This window comes from Danio rerio, chromosome 11 (assembly GCF_052040795.2).
Source record: "Danio rerio strain M-AB ecotype USA chromosome 11, GRCz13ab, whole genome shotgun sequence".
NCBI lineage: Eukaryota > Metazoa > Chordata > Actinopteri > Cypriniformes > Danionidae > Danio > Danio rerio.
Window position 1 is genome coordinate 28997402 of NC_141031.1, and position 22763 is coordinate 29020164.

The window sequence follows — 22763 nt, forward strand, 5'->3', positions numbered from 1 at the left end:
GTTGGTTGTGCCAGTAGATCAGCAGTTTCTGAAATACTCAGACCAGCCCGTCTGGCACCAACAACCAAGCCATGTTCAAAGTCACTTAAATCCCCTTTCTTTGCCATTCTGATGCTCAGTTTGAACTGCAGCAGATCAGCTTGACCATGTCTACATGCCTAAATGCATTGAGTTGCTGCCATGTGATTAGCTGATTAGAAATTTGCGTTAACAAGCAGTTAGTCAGGTGTACCTAATAAAGTGGACATTGAGTGTATGTGTGTGTGTGTGTATATATACCTACAATAATTACATTCTAAACATTGGGGTGTCTACTGGTATTACTGTTTATGTTTATTAAATGTGTCTACTTCATATTTTAAAATGTAATTTATTTCTGGAATAGCAAAACTGAATTTTGAAGCTTAAAAACAATATTTACTAGAAGTTTTTTTCCTTAGTAAGTAAAATTGTGAATTTATATGTTTCATTCATTCATTCATTTTCTTTTTGGCTTAGTCCCTTTAATAATCCTGAGTAGCCACCGCGGAATGATATCCAGTGGTTTTATGCAGTGGATGCCCTTCCAGCTGCAATCTGTGGGAAACATCCATACACACTCATACACCCACGTACACTACCGACAATTTAACCTACCCAATTCACCTATACCACATTTCTTTGGACTGTGGGGGAAACCGTAGCACCCAGAGGAAACCGAGGCTCGAACCAGCGACCTGCTTTCTGTGAGGCGACAGCACTACCTACTGCGCCACTGCGTCGCAAATTTATATGTTCGTAATCATATATTTTAATATTTTAATTCAAGCATTTTAAAATCATTTGTTTATTTAGAGTCTAAGCTGAAGGAAAATGAATGAATGAATTTATGTATTTATTTTATTTAATTTTTAATTTTTATTTTTTTAGTTATTTGTTTTAATCACCTTTCACTTACTCATTTATGTATTTATTTTATTTTATTTATTTTTTTAGCTATTTGTCACCTTTTCACTTACTCATGTATGCATTTATTTATTCTACATTTTTTGTATTTTTGCTTATATATCTATTCATATTCCCATAATTATTCATATTTATTTTAATATTTTGATTTTACCTATTTGCATTATGACTGACCATAACCAAGACTGTTATTCACACAACAAAAACGAACGAGACATACACAAAGCTGGCAGACAGGCCTTTAGTCATACCATGTAAGTGATTATATTCTTCCTCTTCACTGCAGCCCAATAAATCACCAGCTAAACTCAACCTCCTCACCTGCCAAGTCAAGCCCAGTCTAGAAGACAAGAAATGCTTTGACCTCATCTCACGTAAGTAAACCACACACTCGCATCTATCCCACTCTTTTAAGTTATATAATGGACAAAAAAACCATCAGAGGTAGATTTTGGGAGCTTCATGCAGAGCTGAAGCGTAAAAACCCCAGGCTATTGGGGAGTGCATTGCTTAATTGTATCTTCATGCATCCATGCATTATTCAGGCCTCAGGTCTCCAGCGTCGTTATGACATCATACAAAAATCCAGACATATTTTGGGACACAATACCGAGGTCCTTGAACTTAGAGCAGGTTGTTCCTAAACACTATTTAAAGATTTGGTATTTGCACTTGAGCACAAATGATTTGTTCTTTCCTCCCACTTGTGTTTTAACAAAGGACCTCAAACCTGTTTTTATCTCCTGATTGTTTGCTGATTACACGTTAGCTGGTGCCAGCTGAGGATGAATTGTAAATTTGCAAGGAATAATGAGGGTTGTTTTATTTTCTTTCTTTTTTTTTTTAGATAATCGCACTTACCATTTTCTGGCTGATGATGAGTGTGATTGTGTGGCGTAAGTATTTCTTTTGTTTATTCATAGCAATAATTGTATGACACACAACCTGTTCAAATAGGCTGTTCCACCTTAGAGCATTAATGTACCTGAATGAGTCATTAATCATTAATGTGCAAAAATCCAAACAATAAATGATGTATAGCTGTCCACAAAATGTGTCATGAACTAGTACAGAGACATTATAAGTATATATGCATATTATGCGGGGCGAAGCAGTGGCGCAGTAGGTAGTGCTGTCGCAAGAAGACAGCAAGAAGGTCGCTGGTTCGAGCCTCGGCTCAGTTGCCGTTTCTGTGTGTGTGGATGTTTCCCAGAGATGGGTTGTGGCTGGAAGGGCATCCACTGCGTAAAAACTTGCTGGATAAGTTGGCGGTTCATACAGCTGTGGCGACCCCGGATTAATAAAGGGACTAAGCCGACAAGAAAATGAATGAGTGAATGAATGAATGCATATGATGCATAACATATTTCCTGTTGAACTAGAAAGTTTGAACTCCAAGTGGTTCATCGAGTTTTGTTTCTAGCTTTCTAGTCATCAAAGAATCCTTAAATGTTTGTTCTGCACAAAAATATTAATCAGCACAACTGTTTGATTATAGTAATCAGAAATGTTTCTATAGCATAAAATCAACATAATCAAGAGGCTTCTGAGGGATCATGTGACACTGAAAACTGGATAAATGGTCCTGAAAGTTCAGTATTAAATGAATTACAGAGTAATTCAGATGCAGTGGTGCAGTAGGTAGTGCTGTCGCCTCACAGCAAGAAGGTCGCTGGTTCGAGCCTTGGCTCAGTTGGCGTTTCTGTTTGGAGTTTGCATGTTTTTCCTGCGTTCGCGTGGGTTTCCTCCGGGTGCTCCGGTTTCCCCCATAGTCAAAAGACATGCGGTACAGGTGAACTGGGTAGGCTAAATTGTCCGTAGTGTATGAGTGTGTGTACGAATGAGTATGTGGATGTTTCCCAGAGATGGGTTGCGGCTGGAAGGGCATCCGCTGTGTAAAAACATGCTGGACAAGTTGGTGGTTCATTCCGCTGTGGCGACCCTGGATTAATTAAGGGACTAAGCCGACAAGAAAATGAATGAATGAATGAATTTTAAGGTGCAGTATGTAAGTGTGACACCCAGTGGTTGAACTAGGTATTGCATTCCTGGATCAGAAAAAACAAAAGCTCAGGTTATCAGATTGAGGACCAACAGAAGTGTGCCTGAATATCGAGCCTAAACGCTGATTTAAATCATGTTATATATTAAAGCAACAATATATCTCTATTGGGCGACACAGTGGCGCAGTAGGTATTGCTGTCGCCTCACAGCAAAAAGGTCGCTGGGTCGTTGGTTCGAACCTCTAAAAAATATAGCTTAAAGGGGCTAATAATTTTGACCTTGAAATGGTTTGAAAAAATTTAAAATACTTTTATTCTAGCCGAAATAAAACAAATAAGACTTTCTCCAGAAAAAAATAATATTATCAGACATACTGTGAACATTTCCTTGCTCTGTTAAACATCATTTGGGAAATATTTAAAAAAATCAAATGGGAGATAATAATTCTGACTTCAACAGTCAAGACATCTTTATTCCTGTAACATTGTTAGCACTTAATGTAGATTGTGTTAAAGCAGCTTTACATAGATGAAGACGAAAAAAAAAAGAATAAAAAGCCACAATATTTCACACGGAGATCATTTCCACTTATCTTGCTACACATACTCAGTGGTCAAGATTAGAAGTGGATCAAAACTTTTCATCAAAGGTTAATGAAAACTATTGAACAACAAACATTCCTCAGGACAATTTGGAAAAACATGTTGATCCACTTCCAATATTGACTACAGTATGTCTAAAAATAATAATAATAAAGTGTTATTCTGTAAAGATAACCTCAAAGATAACAGCCCGATCAAAAAGCCACAAAACTCTAATAGTACTCATGATTGTGCAGGCTTTTGAAAGAGAAATGCCTTCCTCTGCCAAACACTGATCTGTGTGCGTCTCACTCCACTCATGTGACTGTCAGATGAGAATGTGTGGATCCTTGCAGATAGCAGAGAGCTTGTATAATTTTCAGTTCACACACACACACATACGCACGCACGCACACACACCTCTTCCAATCTGACCTTTCCATCCTGACAGAGGAACAGAGCCTCTTTCTTGGAGAGAAAGAGAAATATGCAGCATTTCTTCCTCTGATACTGTACGTCTGTCCGTATGATGATTGAAGTGCATCTCATATCAGATCACAACCCAGCTTTCTGACTTTAGCTAAATGTCACAACTGAAGAGGAGCAAAGATTATTGATTTCTGCATTATATCACACCTTTTTAGAAATGAGGCTATTAACTGAATAGATGTGCTAAAAGTCTCTCCACTGTTTATAAAAGTCCCTAAGCTGCGAACTATGGGGTTTTCTCATTAATTGCTGATAAACACTCATATCTGGATCATGTTTAGTCACAAACAGGGCTGAGGAACAGTAACAAAATACATGTAATGGCTTTACATAGCCAATTTAAAATATTAAATTTAAAGAACTGTATATTGTTTTAATTGCATTTTAAAAAAATAGTAATAAAAGATCACAAGTTGCATCTGAAAAGTATTGTAGATTACTACAGGGATTACTTTTAGTTTTATTGTAATTTCTTCTAATGTTGTTAAAGTGGAAACAGCAGATTTCCATTCATTTGTGTTTCATGTCCTGTGAAGTGCTTTTGAAATCTGTGTTTGTTTAATGTTTGTTGTAATTTTAACTGGTGGCACAAAGAGTAGCTCCTCCCCTTTAAAAAACAGCCAATGGTATTTTGTTTTATCATAGCTCTGCCATTGAGAGGGGTTGAGATTAAGCGCATCCAATGAAAAGCAAATAAGTAGGCCTTAAAATGGGCGGGACATGTCAGATACTAGAAAGCCTTTGATTGGTCAGAAAATTTGATGAGAAACTAAAGGATGAGGTGACGTTAAAAAACAATCGTTGATCCATTTAAGTCAGGGGTGGCCAAACATTTTCTTGAGGGTTGATGTTGAGGGCTATGGGCCAAAGATAAACTGTATTGCATTAAATTTACCATGGGTAATTTCCTAATTTATTTGTGTATTATTTTAAAAATAACTAGAAAACGTTTTTTAAAACATTAAATAATGATGCAGTATAATGCAGTATATAATGTTTAATAACGAACTAATTATAGTAAAAACAAAAACTATCCCATTAATAACACAATGGAGTTCAATGCTGAATACACTAGTCAGTTTTATTCTTGATGCCACATGAGAAGGGTGATGCTATTTAGATCTGAAGTGTCTTGTCGCCATCTAACGGTTGTTTTTTGTTATTGCATCTTTCTAAAAATATCAGCTGGATATCGGTGCTGACGAACAGTAAGCAGGAGGCTTTAAATGTGGCTCTGGATGAGCGGAGGCCCAGCGGAGAGAACAGCGTCGAGGATCTGACACGAGCCATTACTGAGGATATCCGCCGCATGCCTGGAAACAGTGTTTGCTGTGACTGTGGCGCGTCAGGTGACAAAATACATTAAAGTAACATATTTTTCATATGCACTACGAGTAGTGTTTTTTTTTTTTTTTTTTTTAAGTATATTGGAATAATATGCAAATGCAGTGACCGTCATAGGTAAAATCTCAATATTAAATATTATTGAGCTCACCCAAAAAATTAAATTACCTGTTTGGAATTCACTCTCAGGCCATCAAAGATGTAGATGATACTTTTTCTACAGTGGTGCTTTTAAAAAAGGAATTTTTAGATGAAAATGTGGTCCATATATGCTCAAATAAAATATAAATGAAACTGTAAATCTGTGCAAGAAACAAAACATTTATTACAACTTTTATTGAATCAACTGATCGTTTTTCTTCCTAAGACTTTAATGTATCATCAGGAGCCAAAGGTATTCATTTTGTTTTGCATGTATTTGTTTTTTTCCCTCTCAAAGTGCTAATAGCCATTGAGCTAAAACTCCTCTTTAACGCTCTATACAAAAGACCCATATCTTATGTCTTTTCGGTGAGCAAATGAACAACAACAATTTCCATTTTTGGGTGACGATCTCTTTAGCTTTTGATACATTTTTGTCCTTGTACCTGTAAATTTGCAAGAAATCATCTATATACACATACTGCACTATAATATTATTTTTGCAAGCTTTAAATATTTGGATGCCTTCAATAAATACTCTATTTAAATAAAGAAACCAGGATCCTCTCTTGAATATATTTCCTAGCAAGTGTTTTGTTTAGGACCATCTTTTGTAATATTTTTCAAGGAATAATTTGCTTCATACCTTACTACAGGTATCTTGATGGGTTCTACGTATGAAGCCAATGTGCTCTCCAGGAAGAAAATTAATAAAAATAGACTTTTATTAATAAAATAAATACAGTGAAAAAAGAGAATAAAACAAATACAAGAACAAAACAAATCCTTTACTTTATTCTCTGTTAAGAATAAACGGCTTGAGACTTATAGTCAGGGCCAGACAGAGTCTGCGGATTTTGGGAGTATCATAACTAAAAACTTAATATATGAAATAAAAAAAAAATACCTTTTTTATTTTTATTTAATGTTTACAATGCAAAGTCAATTATATCCACTTTATCTGGTAAACAAAGCATGTCTCTCCTATAATATATCTACTAAAAGACGGAAAATATTACTTTACAAACTGTATTGTAAACAATCATATGAATAGTTTTGTATTAGTCAATAATATTACGGAAATTAATAAAAAAACTGAATAAATATAAATTTACACATATTTACAAAAGTAAATAATTAGAAAAAACAAGGGACTAAAAATCTGTGGAAAGCTGCGGAATTCTGTGAGCGCAGATTCCGTGTGGGCCTACTTATAGTATACAAAGTCTGATTACGCACCCTGCTTTGTATGTTCAAGCCTTTTTTACACTATTCAAACTTTTGACAATGGATAAACCTTTGATGTTATAAGTTCCATAAATATTTACTGCAGATTATATTCAATGTCAGGATAGCTAGTAGTATATCTCTAAACATGCAAATCAACATTTGGGCGGTTCTTCAGGGTTGTCCTCCAAAGTGGTAATTTTTAAATGGCGAATGAAGTCTTCTTTTAAAGAAAACGTTACCATGCTTCTTCTAGGTTGCGATTGTAGCAATTTGTTTGAAGTGTTATCTGGACCAAATCCTCCTTTGGCACTAGCAGATGGCTGCACTGTAAAAATTCCCTGTGAAAAAAATTCCCTCTAGATTTTACTGTAAACATCACCTTAGTACGTCACCACTGACCTCTTCAAACTCTCTGTCGAAGACATCTCTCGAGTCTCCTACGCTTTCTCTCTTTGCTAATAACTGTTTGTGTAAGCATAGGAATATCTGAATATATAAAAGTCAAGTTTTGTGTCTTTCACAATTAATGTCATTAAACCAATCAGACACTACAGCTTCCATAGTCCAAAATATTGCATTACATACAGATGATTTCTTGCAAATTTGCAAATAAAAGTGAGGTCAACTATCAGACATTAAGGTGTTTTTAGCAGACATTGTTTATAAGATAGCGAACTTAATATTTATTTTAAGCTGTGGATTTGGAGTTAAACAGGGTTATAAATGAAAATTAAGCAGCTGCTTTGAAAATGGCCCATTCTAGCATCCTGAGCTTGTCCTCTGTTCATCCTGTTTTTTTTTTTATAAATGCCTGTCCATAAATCAGGCTTAATTAAATTAAAACCTACTACATGAGAGAACAGCCTGCAGGATTTATGGCCATGTTTCCATTAAGAAGTGCTGATAATTTGGCTGGAGACTTCAGATTCTCCTCTGATGCACCTTCTGTCTGCAAAATACACACCGACCATTATTATTTTAGTTCCATTTGTAAATATCATAGTATTACACTTTATATACAGTTGAAGTCAGAATTATTATCCCCCGTTTGATTTTTTTTTTCTTTTTTAAATATTTCCCAAATGATGTTTAACAGAGCAAGGAAAATTTTACAGTATATCTAATAATGTTTTTTCTTCTGAAGAAAGTCTTATTTGTTTTATTTTGGCTAGAATAAAAGCAGTTTTAATTTTTTAAAACGCCATTTAAGAGACAAAATTATTTTATTTCGATAATCTACAGAACAAACTATCATTATACAATAACTTGGCTAATTACCCTAACCTGCCTAGTTAACTTAATTAACCTAGTTAAGCCCTTAAATGTCACATTAAGCTGTATAGAAGTGTCTTGAAAAATATCTAGTCAAATATTATTGACTTTCATCATGGCAAAGATAAAATAAAAAACTATTATGTTTATTAATGTGTTGAAAAAATCTTCTCCCTGTTAAACAGAAACTGGGGAAAAATAAACAGGGGGCTAATAATTCAGGGGGCTATTAATTCTGAATTCAACTGTATATTTATATACACTATATACACCATACATTTCTATATATTATATTTGTATATTTGGAAATGGTAAAAGTTTAGCAATTTTTTAAATTTCTATTTAATTTTAAATTTTTTAACAAGGGTGCATTTCTAAAAAAAAAATTACAGTGCATTTAGTTTTACTTAACAATATGAAAACTACACAGGAGTAATATTGATAAGGCTTATTTTTCTCAATTTCGGACTGTCTGGCAGCTGTTCATGAATTTTCTTTACACTCTTTTCTTTCAGATCCGAGTTGGATCTCTATAAACCTGGGAATCCTGACATGCATTGAGTGCTCAGGGATCCATCGGGAGATGGGTGTACATTATTCACGGATTCAGTCACTTTCTCTGGATAAACTAGGCACTTCTGAATTGCTGGTAAGGTTTTACAGTGATCGACAGATGAGAAAAAATCTATTCAGTTTTACTGTTTACTGTCACAGGGTGTCATCATTTTTGCATTTATGTGTAGAGAGCTTTTCACAGTTTGACAATATTGACAAGGTGAGATGTTTTACTGTAGGATAGAAAAAAATTCTGTAAAGTTGGATATTTTAGGCTTTTCAAATCCTTTTCAGTAAAATACAAATATTAATTAAAACATCCAAGATACACTTTGGAGGTTTTATTTTCTTTCATCTTTTTCAGTTTATCAACGTGTTTCTGTAGATTCAGTTACAGTGCAAATTTTTAAAGGCTGTTTTCTCAAAATGTTTTTTTCTCTTGTCCTGTATCATAAGTCTGCACTTACTGTACACTAAACTTCACATTTATATAAGGTATATGTTCATATATTACTTGTTTGCTTATGTACATCATTTTATTTTAGGTTATCTTTTAGAACTAAAAAAGATTCAGATTTTTCCCCAAAATATGTTAGAAGATTTTATATAAAAGACTTATAGTGTGATAAAAAGAGAATTCCATCTGTAAAAACATTTGACAAACAAGAATTTTGTACCTGACTTTATCAAGTTTTGTGCTAGAAATGTATGCAAACTAATGCATGTTTAATTATATAATACCTCATTTGCATACATAGCATTTTAAAAACCTTTTAATACAAAAATGTGTGCAATTAATACATTAATATAATCAGAAAACCGGGCAAGTATGCTGATGTCTATTAGTTATTTTTTAACTGTTCACTTGCATGTCTTACCTTAACCACAACCTGCAGATTTAGCCTTTTTTCTGTTTTTTTTCCCCTACAGCTGGCGAGAAACGTGGGAAATTTGGGTTTTAATGAAATAGCAGAGGCCAATCTCCCGAGTGTGAGTGTGAAGCCTTCAGCAGAGAGTGACATGTGAGTGATGAGCGACCTGTAATTGCTCTTCAAACGCCTGACAGATGATTCCTGCTACTCCCTTCCTGTAGCACCAGGTCTTTAGCATTTCCCATAGCATTCAAACCACTCATTTCTCTCTCAATCTTGAAAAAAAATCACCTGGACCAGCCGTGACCTCTCCTTACACAATTAACCTGTCTGCAGTTGGCGCTGAGCTTTTCAATTTGATTTAAATTGATCATTCATGGGAAGCATTTGAAAGTACAGGAAATTTCAAATGACTTTAACCCTTTAAGCTGAATGCTTTTTGATTTGCCCTGCTGGTTGTTTACACTACCATACTTTCCTAAATGAATAGTGATATTTTTTGATTCTGACTTAAATAACATCCATATTTCTGTCAACTGCTAACTTTGTTTTACTTATATGGAAAAACAAATTGGTGACCACATGGAAATTCTCTGTTCGTTTGGATTCATATATTATGTCTTTGTTTAGAACATTTTTTTTAACATTTCTGCCTAAAATGAAAATTGGCCAAAATGACAAAAAAAGATGTTTATTAAAAGATGTAATAGTTTTTAGACTACACAATACCAATCTTTACAAAACCAAGAGCTAAAAAAACATTTATTCTGATCAGTTGTCTAAATAAAATTTATTCTGATCAAATATTATATATATTTGAAATTCATTTCCATTGCATACATATTAGCACCTGTTTTAATTGGCAATCATACATTTTTCATTGAAAATCATACAAATATAAACTAGAAAAGTATAAACTGGTCAAAAAAATGTTTTAATTACTATTATTTTAAAGATTTTTGTAAATATATTGGAGAGGAATATGTTTGTTCGATTTAAAATAAAAGCAATTACAATATAATATAATATAATATAATATAATATAATATAATATAATATAATATAATATAATATTCATTCATTCATTTATTCATTTTCCTTCATTCATTTATTAGGCTTATTCAATTCACCTACACAACATGTCATTGGACTGTGGGAGAAACCGGAGCACCTGGAGCAAACCACACAGAAACATAAAAAGCGCAGGTAGTACTGTCGCCTCACAGCAAAAAGGTCGCTGGTTCGAGCCTCGACTGGGTCAGTTGGCATTTTTGTGTGGAGTTTGCATGTTCTCCTTGCGTTCGAGTTGGTTTCCTCCAGGTGCTTCGGTTTCCCTCAAAGACATGCGGTACAAGTAAATTGGGTAGGCTAAAATTGTCTGTAGTGTAACGTGTATGGCCTCACAGCAAGATGGTCACTGGTTCGAACCTCGGCTCAGTTGGCGTTTCTGTGTGGAGTTTGCATGTTCTCCCTGCATTCGTATGAGTTTCCTCCGGGTGCTCCGGTTTCCCTGAGATGGGTTGCAGCTGGAAGGGCATCTGCTGCGTAAAAACGTGCTGGATAAGTTGGCGGTTCATTCCGCTGTGGCTACACCTATCAATAAAGGGACTAAGCCGACAAAGAAAATTAATAAATGAATAAACGTTTATGAGTGTTCCCCAATTCTCAAATGAATGAATGAATGATTAATCAGTAATTATAAACAATCCTTTGCATAGTGGTTAGTCTTAAAGGTACAGTAGCAAAATAGTGGCTCAGATTTTATCACTCAAAAAAAAAGCTGTAGATAGTAAGCTAAAACTATCTTGAGTTGACTTCAGGAAGACAAATAAACAATGAAATGTATGCGTAGCCCCTTTAAGGGCTCTGTCAGCTGTTGTCTGCTGGTGTCTGACATGGAGGCTCAGAGTTGGATTTTTCCAAATGTCAGTTGTCAACCCACATCTGTCCAACACACTACAAGAAACGAGATGAGAATTGCACTAATGAGAGCTCCGGAAATGTTGTCTGTTACAATCTGTAGCATGTAATGAGCTAGTAAGCATTCCAAAGATGTTGCTTTTTACAATTTCACTGGACGAAAACCAGAAACATTTTATTGCACATATTTTTTGCACATGTTTAATTTGACTACCACTTTTGGTACTCAATATAACAGAGGGTGTACTTAAATATGTGGTGTTATTCGCAGGGCTGTACGCAAGGACTTTATACTCTCGAAATACATGGAGTGGCAGTTTGCACAGCGCAGCGGCGGCTCACTGGAAACAAAGCGCAAATATCTGCAGGACGCTGTTCGCAGTCGGGACGTTTTCAGCCTGTTACAGCTTTACACCGAGAGAACAGACTTCAGCCTGTCACTGCCATGCCCTCTACAGGTCAGCTGTCTTATCTTAAAGGAACAACTCAGCAAAAAATTAATATTAACTTTGGTGTTGTTCCAGTGCCATATGCCATTCTTTCATGTTTTGGACCACAAAGAGTGAAATTTAATTAAATTTCCTGTCCATATAGTAGCAGTGAATCATGAACGGTCCCATCTGACGTGTCTTTTTATTAGAAGTGCTTAAGGAATAAATGAATAGTGATTTGAGAAAAAGAAAGCCAATTATAATGTAACATATTGCAAAAATTATTAACTTGATTGTCTGTGAATAAATATGGCTCGCTAAGAATATAATCACACAATTCCACTGGTTTAATAAGCCAAAGATGACACACAAATCTTTGTAAATACTCTATAAAAATATTTAAATTTCTTAGAACTCATATTGTCAGAATGGCAGCTCACAGATCTACACAATACAAATTGTACTTCAGAGTAGAAAGTAAATGGATTGTACCCCAGGCACAAGACCAAAAAAAACCTGCTCTGAAAGTTCCACTGAGCACAGAGGCCTCTATCATTTGTAATTGGAAGATGTTTGAAACCACCAGGACTCCTCCTAGAGCTGGCCGGCCATCTAAGCTGAGTGATCGAGGGAGAAAAGCCTTAGTCAGGGAGGTGATCAAAAACCCGATGGTCACACTGCCTGAGCTCCAGCGTTCTTCTGTGGAGAGAGGAGAAACTTACAGAAGAACAACCGTCTGTGCAGCAATCCACCAATCAGGCCTGTATGGTATTGTGGCCAGACGGAAGCCACTCCCCACCTGGAATTTGCCAAAAGGCATCTGAAGCACTCTCAGACTATAAGAAACTAAATTCTATGGACTGATGAGACTAAAAAACCCACTCTTTGAAGTGAATGCCAGGCGTTAATTTTTTTTAGAAAACTAGTCACTGCTCATCACCAGGCCAAAACCATCCCTACAGTGAAACATGTTGGTGGCAGCATCATGCTGTTTGGATGTTTTTCAGCAGCAGGAACTGGAAGACTAGTCAGGATAGAGGGAAAGACGAATGAAGCAATGTACAGAAACATGAAAGCCTGCTTCAGAGTGCTCTTGACCTCAGACTGGGGCGACAAGGACTAGCAGGACAATGACCCAAAGCACACCACCAAAATATCAATGGAGTGGCTTCACAACAACTTGGTGAATGCCCTTAAGTGGCCCAGCCAGAGACCAGACCTAAATTCTATTGAACATCTCCGGAGAGATCTGAAAATGGCTGCACACAGTTGCTTCCCATCCAACCTGATAGAAATTGGGCAGTACTGCAACGAGGAATGGGCAAAAATTCACCAAGACAGGTGTGCCAAGCTTGAGGCATCATATTCAAAAAGACTTGAGGCTGTAATTGCTGCCAAAGGTGCATCCACAACGTATTGAGCAAAGACTCATGTACATGTGATTTTTCAGCTTTTTTATTTTTAATAAATTTGCAACAATTAAAAAAAATCTTTATGGGGTATTGTGTGTAGAATTTTAAGGAAATAAATGAATTTAATCCATTTTGGAATAAAGCTGTACTGCCAATGCACTTAGAAAATGTCCCATAAAAATATTTCATTCTGTTAATCACTGCCATAATAATAATAATAATAATAATAATAATAATAATAATAATAATAATAATAATAACAATAATAATAATAATAACAATAATAATAATAATAATAGATCAACACCAGGGTTTGTGTGTGATGACTTTATTTTCTTTTTTTGAACTGTCCTTTTAAGCACATGAATATTTTACCTACTAGTAGATGTTGGCTCTTTCCTTTTTTAATCATTTAATTGCTTATTATGTTGCAACAGGAAAAGGGGGAAACTGCACTACACCTTGCTGTCCTATTGGCTGACAGGACGTCCCTTCATGTGGCTGACTTCCTCTTCCACAACTGGTACAACAGCTAGAAATAAATAACGGCATTGTTATTCAGTAAACGTGTTGGTTATCTGCATTCATAGCATTTACAAATAGGCAAGATGATAGTTTATTTGTTGTTTAAAGTAATTAAACCGCCTCAGAACTGTTACAGAAGGCCCCAAGTGGCATGCTAGAATATTAGCATTTTTATTTGTCTAAGTCTTATTATCATGTATTATTGTATTATTATTATTATTATTATTATTATTATTATTATATATGACTTTTTCTAAAGAATAAGATTAGTATTCAGTATTTACAATATTTATAGTATTGCATGTAAATGTTTTCCATTAATTACGCTTTTAGACTTATTGAGTTAAATTATAAAATTTGCATTCGTGGTGTTGCTATTAAGTCAGTATAATATTTAATTAAAATATATGTAATTAAACATACAGTTGAAGAAGATATTTATAGCCCCTTTTTAACCGTCTAAAGGAGAGAAGATATTGCTCCACACATTTTAAAAATGATAATTTTATAAACCAATTTCTTATAACTAATTTATTTTGCTATTGCCATGATGACGTTACATAATATGTTTAAAGTGGAATTTAAGAACTTAACTAGATTAATTAGTTTAGCTAGGCAAGATTGGTTAATTCGGCAAGTCATTGGCCAACAGTGTTTTGTTCTATAGCCAACTGAATAAAATAATTTTAAAAGGGGGCTAATAATATTGACCTTAAAAAATTATTAATCCTAATTATTAATTGACTTATATAAATCTAGTGTGTGTGTGTGTGTGTGTGTGTGTGTGTGTGTGTGTGTGTGTGTACCCAGCAGACACACAATGTCATATGATTTAGGTATTTGGTTATATTTTGGTTGCAATGACAGGGGAGCAAAATACAATGTCAGTTTAACGTCAAAGGACGTCATAAGATGTCCATATAACATCAGTATAACAGTAGAAGTTGATCTTTGGTTAATTTTAGATTGTGGAATTAACTTACCATAGTCCAAAGTCATCTTAAAGTCCATGCAATGTTAAAGTGTAACATCAGTAGACTGTGATCTTTGGTTGGTTTAAATTTGTGGCATTGACTAACCAAACATCATATTAATGTCAGGATATGACGTCCACAAAACGTCAATAGGTAGCATCAGTAGACATTGATATTTGGTTGGTTTGAGGTTTTGGAAATAACCAACCAAAGTCCAACATCCTGATGACGTTAGGGTACAACGTCAATCTGACGTCGTGTTGACTTCCTGTGCCTGCAGGGTATATATATATATATATAATCTGAATAAGTCCTGAATAAGAAAATTATCATTTCAGTTTCTAATAATATTCTTACCATCCTACACTAAACTTACATGTAAATGTTTAAAAGTGCAGGCACATTGTTCATCCTTCCCAGTCTTCTGCAAAAAATATAAATTAAAGATTGTTGTTTGTTCAGACGTGGATTATCTGCATCACAAATGCCTTTCGTGCTTGTTTTGTATTTCAGTAATAATCTGGATGTTCAGACTATGAAGGGGAACACTGCTCTGCATTACTGCTGTCAGCACAATAAAACCGAGTGCCTTAAACTTCTGCTCAGAGCCAAGGCCAACACACATATCAGTGAGTGAGACCCTGAACACACAGCAAATAACTCACTGCCTAAATAACTTGTATACGATAATTAAGATTACATGAGCTGCATTGGCTGAATGAAATCGGCTTCATTATGTTTTTCTCATTCGGCTTGAGTTAATTACAGATGATGATGATGATGATGATTGTTGTTATAATTGCTCTTGTGTGATAGAGAATGATAATGGAGAGACAGGGCTGGACGTTGCTCGCAGACTCAAGCACTCGCTGTGTGAGGAGTTGGTGAGATAAAGAGCTTTCTGTCATGTTTGTTTTTCAGGGATTTTAAGTCCAGAGTTTGCCTTCTTTTTGTCTTTTTATATCAATTATGGTTCTTAATTGTAATAATAAAAGATATAATAATACATTTTATAAGTACATTAAAAATATTAAACATATTTAAAATAATGCATATTGATTAAAACATGAAAAATTAACATTATGCAATATTTTTTCTACATTTTCTGCATATTTTGTTATTTTGCTTCACAAATTTTTTTAGTCATATGTTATATGCTTATTCAGTCAAATTAAAAAAAAATTTCAAATATTTATCAAGTGTTATTTACCAAAGAGAAGATTTTCAACACACTTTATATATAACTCTACCAACTAATTTCTAATAACTAATTTATTTTGTACATTTTTGTGATTATGGAAGGCTCTCAGATATCTCATCGGCGATCAGTTGTGGCAGTCCACCATGACTGAATGAAGCATCCTGTGTGATTCATTAGTCTGCAATGTTAGCAACTAAAAATCATATCCCCAGAGACTGAAGGGAGAGGCTGACTCCAGCTACACATTTGAATCTCATCTGACTATATTTAAAATGACAATAGCTGTAGTTGTTTAAACTGGTTAATTATTGCAACTGTCATCTCTACAAATTGCAATAAATGTCATAGAACATTTATTGGTTGTGGTTCATGTTGTGTTCAGATCCACCAATCACAGAACGACCAGTTCAACATGCACGTGCACGTGGAGTATGACTGGAGACTCAGACAGGATGATCTTTACGAGAGTGATGATGACCTGGAAGACAAGGTGACTTTATTAACCACACCAATAATATCTTTATAAAACACTTCACCTAAACGACATTTGCTGTTCATTTACTCATTTACAGGTCAAACAAGACGAATACATGATTACAAGATGAATGCACTAAAGATACTGTGATACTGTGGTTCTTGGGGGTTCTGTCACTTTGAGAGTCAATAAAAACATCTAAAATCAAATCATTATTATGATTTAAAGAAGTAAAACGAAGATTATTTACAGTTGAAGTCAGAATTATTAGCCCCACTGAATTATTAGACCCCCCGTTTATTTTTTTCCCAATTTCTGTTTAACAGACATTATGTTTTCTAAACATAATAGTTTTAATAACTCATAACTAATCACTGATTTTTTTTATCTTTGCCATGATGACAAAAAATAATATTTACACTAGATATTTTTCAAGACATTTCTATACAGCTTAAAGTGCAGGCTTAACTTGGTTAGATAGCTTAACTAGGCAGGTTAGGGTAATTAGGCAAGTTATTGTATAATGATTGTTTGTTCTGTAGACTATCGAAATAAAATTTTGCATAAAGGGGCTAATAATTTTGTCTATAAAATGTTGTTTAAAAATTTTTTAACTGCTTTTAATACAGCCGAAATTAAACAAATAAGACTTTCTCTAGAAGAAAAAAATATTATCAGACATACTGTGAAAATTTTCTTGCTCTGTTAAACATAATTTGGGAAATATAAAAAAAAAAATTCTAAGGGGGTTTAATAATTCTGACTTCAACTGTATATACAATATTATTACCTTTACACCACAGCTTCAGCAACTCCCGAGCAAATTCACATGTTCCAATCTGGAATGCAAAGCAATAATTTTTCAGAATGCTAGTTTTTCATAAAATGTGATATATTTTACATGTATTATACATTACCAACAAAAAAGTGTCCTGTTATTATCTCTCAGACAATACACTGCACATTTCTTTGTCAAAGTGATGCACTCTTTATCAACTAAAAATAGCAAAGATCAGTGCGTAAGTACACAGAGTTGGACACACCTATAGACATCTCTATTTCGTAACATTCGTTAAAAACACAGAATACATGTGACCTGTAATTCGAAAGTGTATGTAAAATTGGACGTACAGTACATTACCTTACATATTAAAGGATAGTTCTCCCAAAAAGTAAAATTTTGCTATCATTTACTAGCCTTTAACTTGTTCAAAATCTCAAGTGTTTTTTGATACTGCTCTACACAAAGGAAAATGCTTTGAAAATGGCTGGTTGCTGACTTTCATGGTCATTTTGCATTTCAGAAGAAAAAAACAGAACAGAGGAAAGACTCAAAACCACATGAGGGAGTGTAAATAATGAGGTCATTTTTGGGTGAACTATCCCTTTAATATGTGAGGTAAACTTTAATTTGTGCAAATATGCACAATATCATTGTTATATTTTATAATCGTTATATAATTTTAATGAGGATGGGGCATCCTCAAAATACACATATATAATTGCTGCTGCCAAGCATAGCTGTTTAACACTGTTCTAACCTCTTCTCAAAATCTCTCATCTACTAAAGCATTCCATTGTTGCTGAAGCTTGCCCTTGTTATTGTTTATATTGTTTTTCTTTGATTATCATTTGAAGCCGGACAGAATCTGCTGACATTTTTTTGTTATTTCTGCAGAGAAAAAAAAAAAAACTGTGGATTTATGTGGAATGATTTTAAGAGTATATAGGAGCTAAAAATGTAAAACATAAAATAAAAAATACTTTTATTTAAGATTTTACAATGCAGGTCCTATTAGAAATTTTTTTTTGGTAAACAGGGCTACAGCTCTCATAAAATACATCAACTAAAAGAGACTATATTACTTTTCAAAATGTATTGTGCATAAGTTATCGAAACAATAGCATATTATTCAATAAAATGACTGAAATAAATACAAAAATGGAGTAAATATGTCTTTACACATTTACATTTGCAGTGTTGGTTAAAGATACTTTGTAAAAGTCAAATATTACAATCTCAAGCATATCCTAATCTTGTTAAAGAGTAAAAATAACATAACACATACTTTCACACTATATTTCTTAAAAAGTAACTAATACTTTGTTACTTAAAAAGTTACTTAAACTTGTAATATATAACTTTTAAAGTAATCTTTATCCAATACTTTACCTAAGTAAATAAATAGATTGAAGGATGGAAATCTGCAGAGATTTATTAGGCCAAAAATGTAAATGTTGATGTGTGACCTGCACATACCAATTGTATGTAGTAACAAAAATCTTCCAATTCGCATATATTATGTTCATACTGTTCCCATGATAAAATTCACATCACACACACAGGAATCATCTGGGCCCAGTTTGCCAGATCAAATTGGTCCAGATTTGGAACTCCCATGTTCTGATCTATATTACTTGTATGACAAAATTCAAAGTTTTGTAAAGGAACATTAGGTTGGATCACTGTGATCCAAATACCAAATTTCAGGATTACCAAATCCTGTTTACCAGAACCTTAAATGGAATCTACAGTGTAGCCTACTGGCCTGGCAAAGAACAACAGGTAGGCAAAATACCAGCGGCCAGAAACAGCTATTGTTTATCATAATGATAAGAAACAGAAACATTGTAATCAATAAATTGTTTGTTCTAATGGGCTGCACGGTGTTGCAGTGGGTGGCATGTTGGCCTCACAGCAAGAAGGTTGCTGGTTTAAGCCTCGGCTGGATCAGTTGGTTTCTCTGTGTTTGCATGTTCTCCCTGTGTTCACGTGGGTTTGCTCCAGTTTCAACCACAGTCCAAACACATGCGCTATAGGTTAATTGGTTAAGCAAAATTTTCTGTAGTGTATATGTGTGAATGTCTCCCTGTGTTCACGTGGGTTTGCTCCAGTTTCAACCACAGTCCAAACACATGCGCTATAGGTTAATTGGTTAAGCAAAATTTTCTGTAGTGTATATGTGTGAATGAGTATGTATGATTGTTTCCCAGTGATAGGTTGTGGCTGTAAGGGCATCCACTGCGTAAAACGTATGCTGGAAAAGTTGGCAGTTCATTCCGCTGTGGCGACCCTAGATTATTAAAGGGACTAAGCCGAAAAGAAAATGACTAAATGAATGAATGAGTTTATTCAACAAAATTCTGCTTTGTTATTGTTTTGTTGTTGTCGTGACATACTTAATTTAGGCTTTAAATATGAAGGAATTTATATATCATTATTATATTATATATAATATTATATATTATGTTTGTGATATGTTTGTCCAGAAAAACTGGACTCTGGGCGTTATGTTGCAAGGCCACAAAATATTGCTTCAGCACCCTCTGCTGTTTACAAAGTATATTTTAATTTGTCTACCATCTAAGTACACATAATTGTAGTGCTTATTAAAAAGCTTGCTTATTAAAAAGCTCAGACTGTATCATTACATTCCCAGACATGGAATTATTTATTTTTTTTTTGCCTGCATGTGTAATTTGACTCTTAGGCCCAATCCCAATTCTATTTTTGTACCCCTTTCCCAAATAGAGTGTGAAGGTAAAGGGCTTCAAAATTTACCTCTAAGAAATGGAAAAGGGTCTGTCTGCAGACTCGGTGCAAATGCACAAGCGTGCTTTGACCTGGTTCAAGGCAACTGTACATAATGTGAGTACGCCCTTTATGTGCTCACCCTAACCCTAACCCTCACAGTGACATCACTAGCTCCCCTGAGTGCATTGCGTCTGACATTGATCTTTGGGTGATGCAATCACAACTTGCATCTTAGGCTGCATCCAGATACTATTGAAGAAATGAGACAGCACTACAACACCTGCACACATCATCATATGTCATTGTGATCTCTTACATCATATGAGATTAACGATAACTACTGCTGTTGTTATTACGGTTGCGTTATTTTTTGGTATTCAGAAAATCAACGAAGACATATATCATGTTATCATAACGACCTAATGTGGCAATAAGATCGTAACTATACTGCGCATTTACACAGTGGCCATATTCATGTAAACACACAAAAACAACATTAACATGAACATCATAGCAGACACTGTAAAAAGCTCATTCCCAGCCACTAGACTTTTCTGACAGGGTGTCATCAAGTGTCAGAATGTTGAGGGACTGCTAAATAGGAGTTAATATTAGGGAGTATAGATAGCGAAATTTAGTGTTTTTTAATTTAACGTTTTTTTAAAGCATGACGAGAGAACACAAATGCGATTATGAATGTATTAAAACACGTGCTTGTTTGTTGTAAAAGTTTGTAATAATGACGAAAAAAAACTAATTTGTGCATCTCTTACTTCCATGTGCAGCAATGCTGTCGCTGTGGGGTAAGGGGTAATTTTCTTACCCCTTGGTTTTGTGTGTGGTCCTGAAAAATCTTAGTTTCAAGGGTTATCTAGCCCTTCCTCTTAGCCCCATACCTTCAAGGTAAAGAGAATTGGGACACCCCTAACCCTTTACGTGAATGCACAAAATGAGTGGTAGGAGAAGGGCTATGGGGTAGTATTGGGATAAGGGATTAAAGTACTGACATTGTCTTGCATTTTATGAACCATCAAGCTAAATATTTAATTTAAAGAGATAGTTCACAGGAACCAGAAAATTCTGACATCATTTACTCACTCTTCACTTGTCACAAACCCATGTGAGTTTCTGTTCTACACAAAAGAGGTTATTTTAAAAATTGTTTGAAACCAATAACCATCGACTTCCATAGTATTTGTTTTTCTGACCATGGAAAACAATGGTTACTTTCTTCAAAATATATTGTTTTGTGTTTGGAACCACTTGAGGTTGAGGAAATAGTGAGTAAGTTTTCATTTTGTGGGTGAACTATCCCTTAAAAGCTGTACTTATGAAAAAAGACCTACATTTTAGTAACTTAACAGCAAATCTCTATTTTTGGGTGAACTGTCCCTTCAACATACTTGCATAGAGAACGTAACATAACGTTTTTAATCAGGAGATGCATGATTGAGGTATAACATTAATGGACTCTGTTTGTAGACGGGCCCGGTGAAGAAGGAACGTTTAGGACGTCCCTTCAGCTTGTACCACAGTAGCTCTTCTTCTCATGCTGGAGGAGGAAGTGGTGGAGGAGGGCTGTTCAATGTGGGTCGTAGACTGGCGTTGGCCAGAGGAGATAATCGGAGAGAGGTTTACGCCAGTCCAAACTCACAGACGCGCAGCCTGGACAGTCCACCTCCACCACCTCCTTCATCACCCGCACCACCACTGCCACCCCGGGTCAGAGGTAGGAAAAAGACCACCTTAATCTCTGCTCTTCTGTCCTCTTCTCTTCTCTGTGGAAGCTTGTTTAGAATAACTTTGTTTTTGGATAATTGTGGGTTTTTACACTGTATTACAAAATATTGAATTCTATTTCACCATCTCAACTTTTTTACTTTTTGTCAGTGATGATTTTATTCATTTATTTATTTTATATAATTTTATTTATATTTTTTTATTTGCTATTAAATTTTTTTCAATTTGCAGGTTTTAACATAAAAAAATCTTGAGTTTACATATAGCGATTTTAACTCTTTATTTATTTATTTATTTATCATCTTTTACATATTTTTATTTGAAATTTTTTTAAATCTCACCATTTTGCAGATTTTTTCGTAGAATTTTAATTTAAATTTACATATAGCAATTTTGATTATTAATTCATTTATTCATTTTCTTTTTTAACGTTTAAAAATAATCATGAGTTTACATATAGCAATTTTGATCATTTATTTATTTATTTTATTATTTTATATATTTTTATTTGCTATTTTTAAAATCTCATAATTTTGCTAACTTTTTATTTGACAATTTTACCTTTAAAAATGAGTTTACAGTGCAATTTTGATTGTTGATTTTTATTTTGTAATTTTTTAATTTTTTATTTGCTATTTTTTTAAATCTCATAATTTTGCAGATTTCTTTTTACAATTTTAATGTTTAACAATAATCATGAGTTACATAATGCAATTTTAATTATTTATTTATTTTGTCTTTGTTATTTTTTGTTTGCTATTTTTAAATCTCATAATTCTGCAGATTTTTTGTACAATTTTAATGTTAAAAAATAATCATAAGTTTATATATAGCAATTTTGATTATTTATTTGTTTATTTATTTATTTTATCATTTTTATTTTTATGTGTTTAATTTGCTATTTATGACAATCTTATAAATTTGCAGATTTTTTTAACCTTTAAAAAATAATTATGAGTTTACACAATGGAATTTTGATTATTCATTTATTTATTTTGTCCGTTTTTATAGATTTTTTGTTTGCCATTTTTAAAAATTAATAATTCAGCAGATTTTTTGAACAATTTTAACATTTAAAAAATAATCATGAGGTTATGTGTAGACATTTTAATTATTT

The 22763-nt window shown here is 34.0% G+C and overlaps 1 protein-coding gene across 7 annotated transcripts in view; it reads left to right on the plus strand.

Annotated features, from left to right (window-relative positions):
- Positions 1-22763, plus strand: part of unm_sa1614 (un-named sa1614) — a 91546-nt gene that overhangs the window by 50900 nt on the left and 17883 nt on the right. For all 7 annotated transcript variants that reach the window (XM_087273748.1, XM_087273750.1, XM_087273751.1 and 4 more), the window contains 11 exons: positions 1232-1319; positions 1793-1841; positions 5205-5368; positions 8522-8655; positions 9492-9583; positions 11625-11811; positions 13634-13719; positions 15209-15324; positions 15512-15579; positions 16279-16386; positions 21389-21635. In XM_087273748.1, coding sequence (XP_087129874.1) covers positions 1232-1319; positions 1793-1841; positions 5205-5368; positions 8522-8655; positions 9492-9583; positions 11625-11811; positions 13634-13719; positions 15209-15324; positions 15512-15579; positions 16279-16386; positions 21389-21635 — 1339 coding nt within the window. The remainder of the gene's footprint in view (positions 1-1231; positions 1320-1792; positions 1842-5204; positions 5369-8521; positions 8656-9491; positions 9584-11624; positions 11812-13633; positions 13720-15208; positions 15325-15511; positions 15580-16278; positions 16387-21388; positions 21636-22763) is intronic.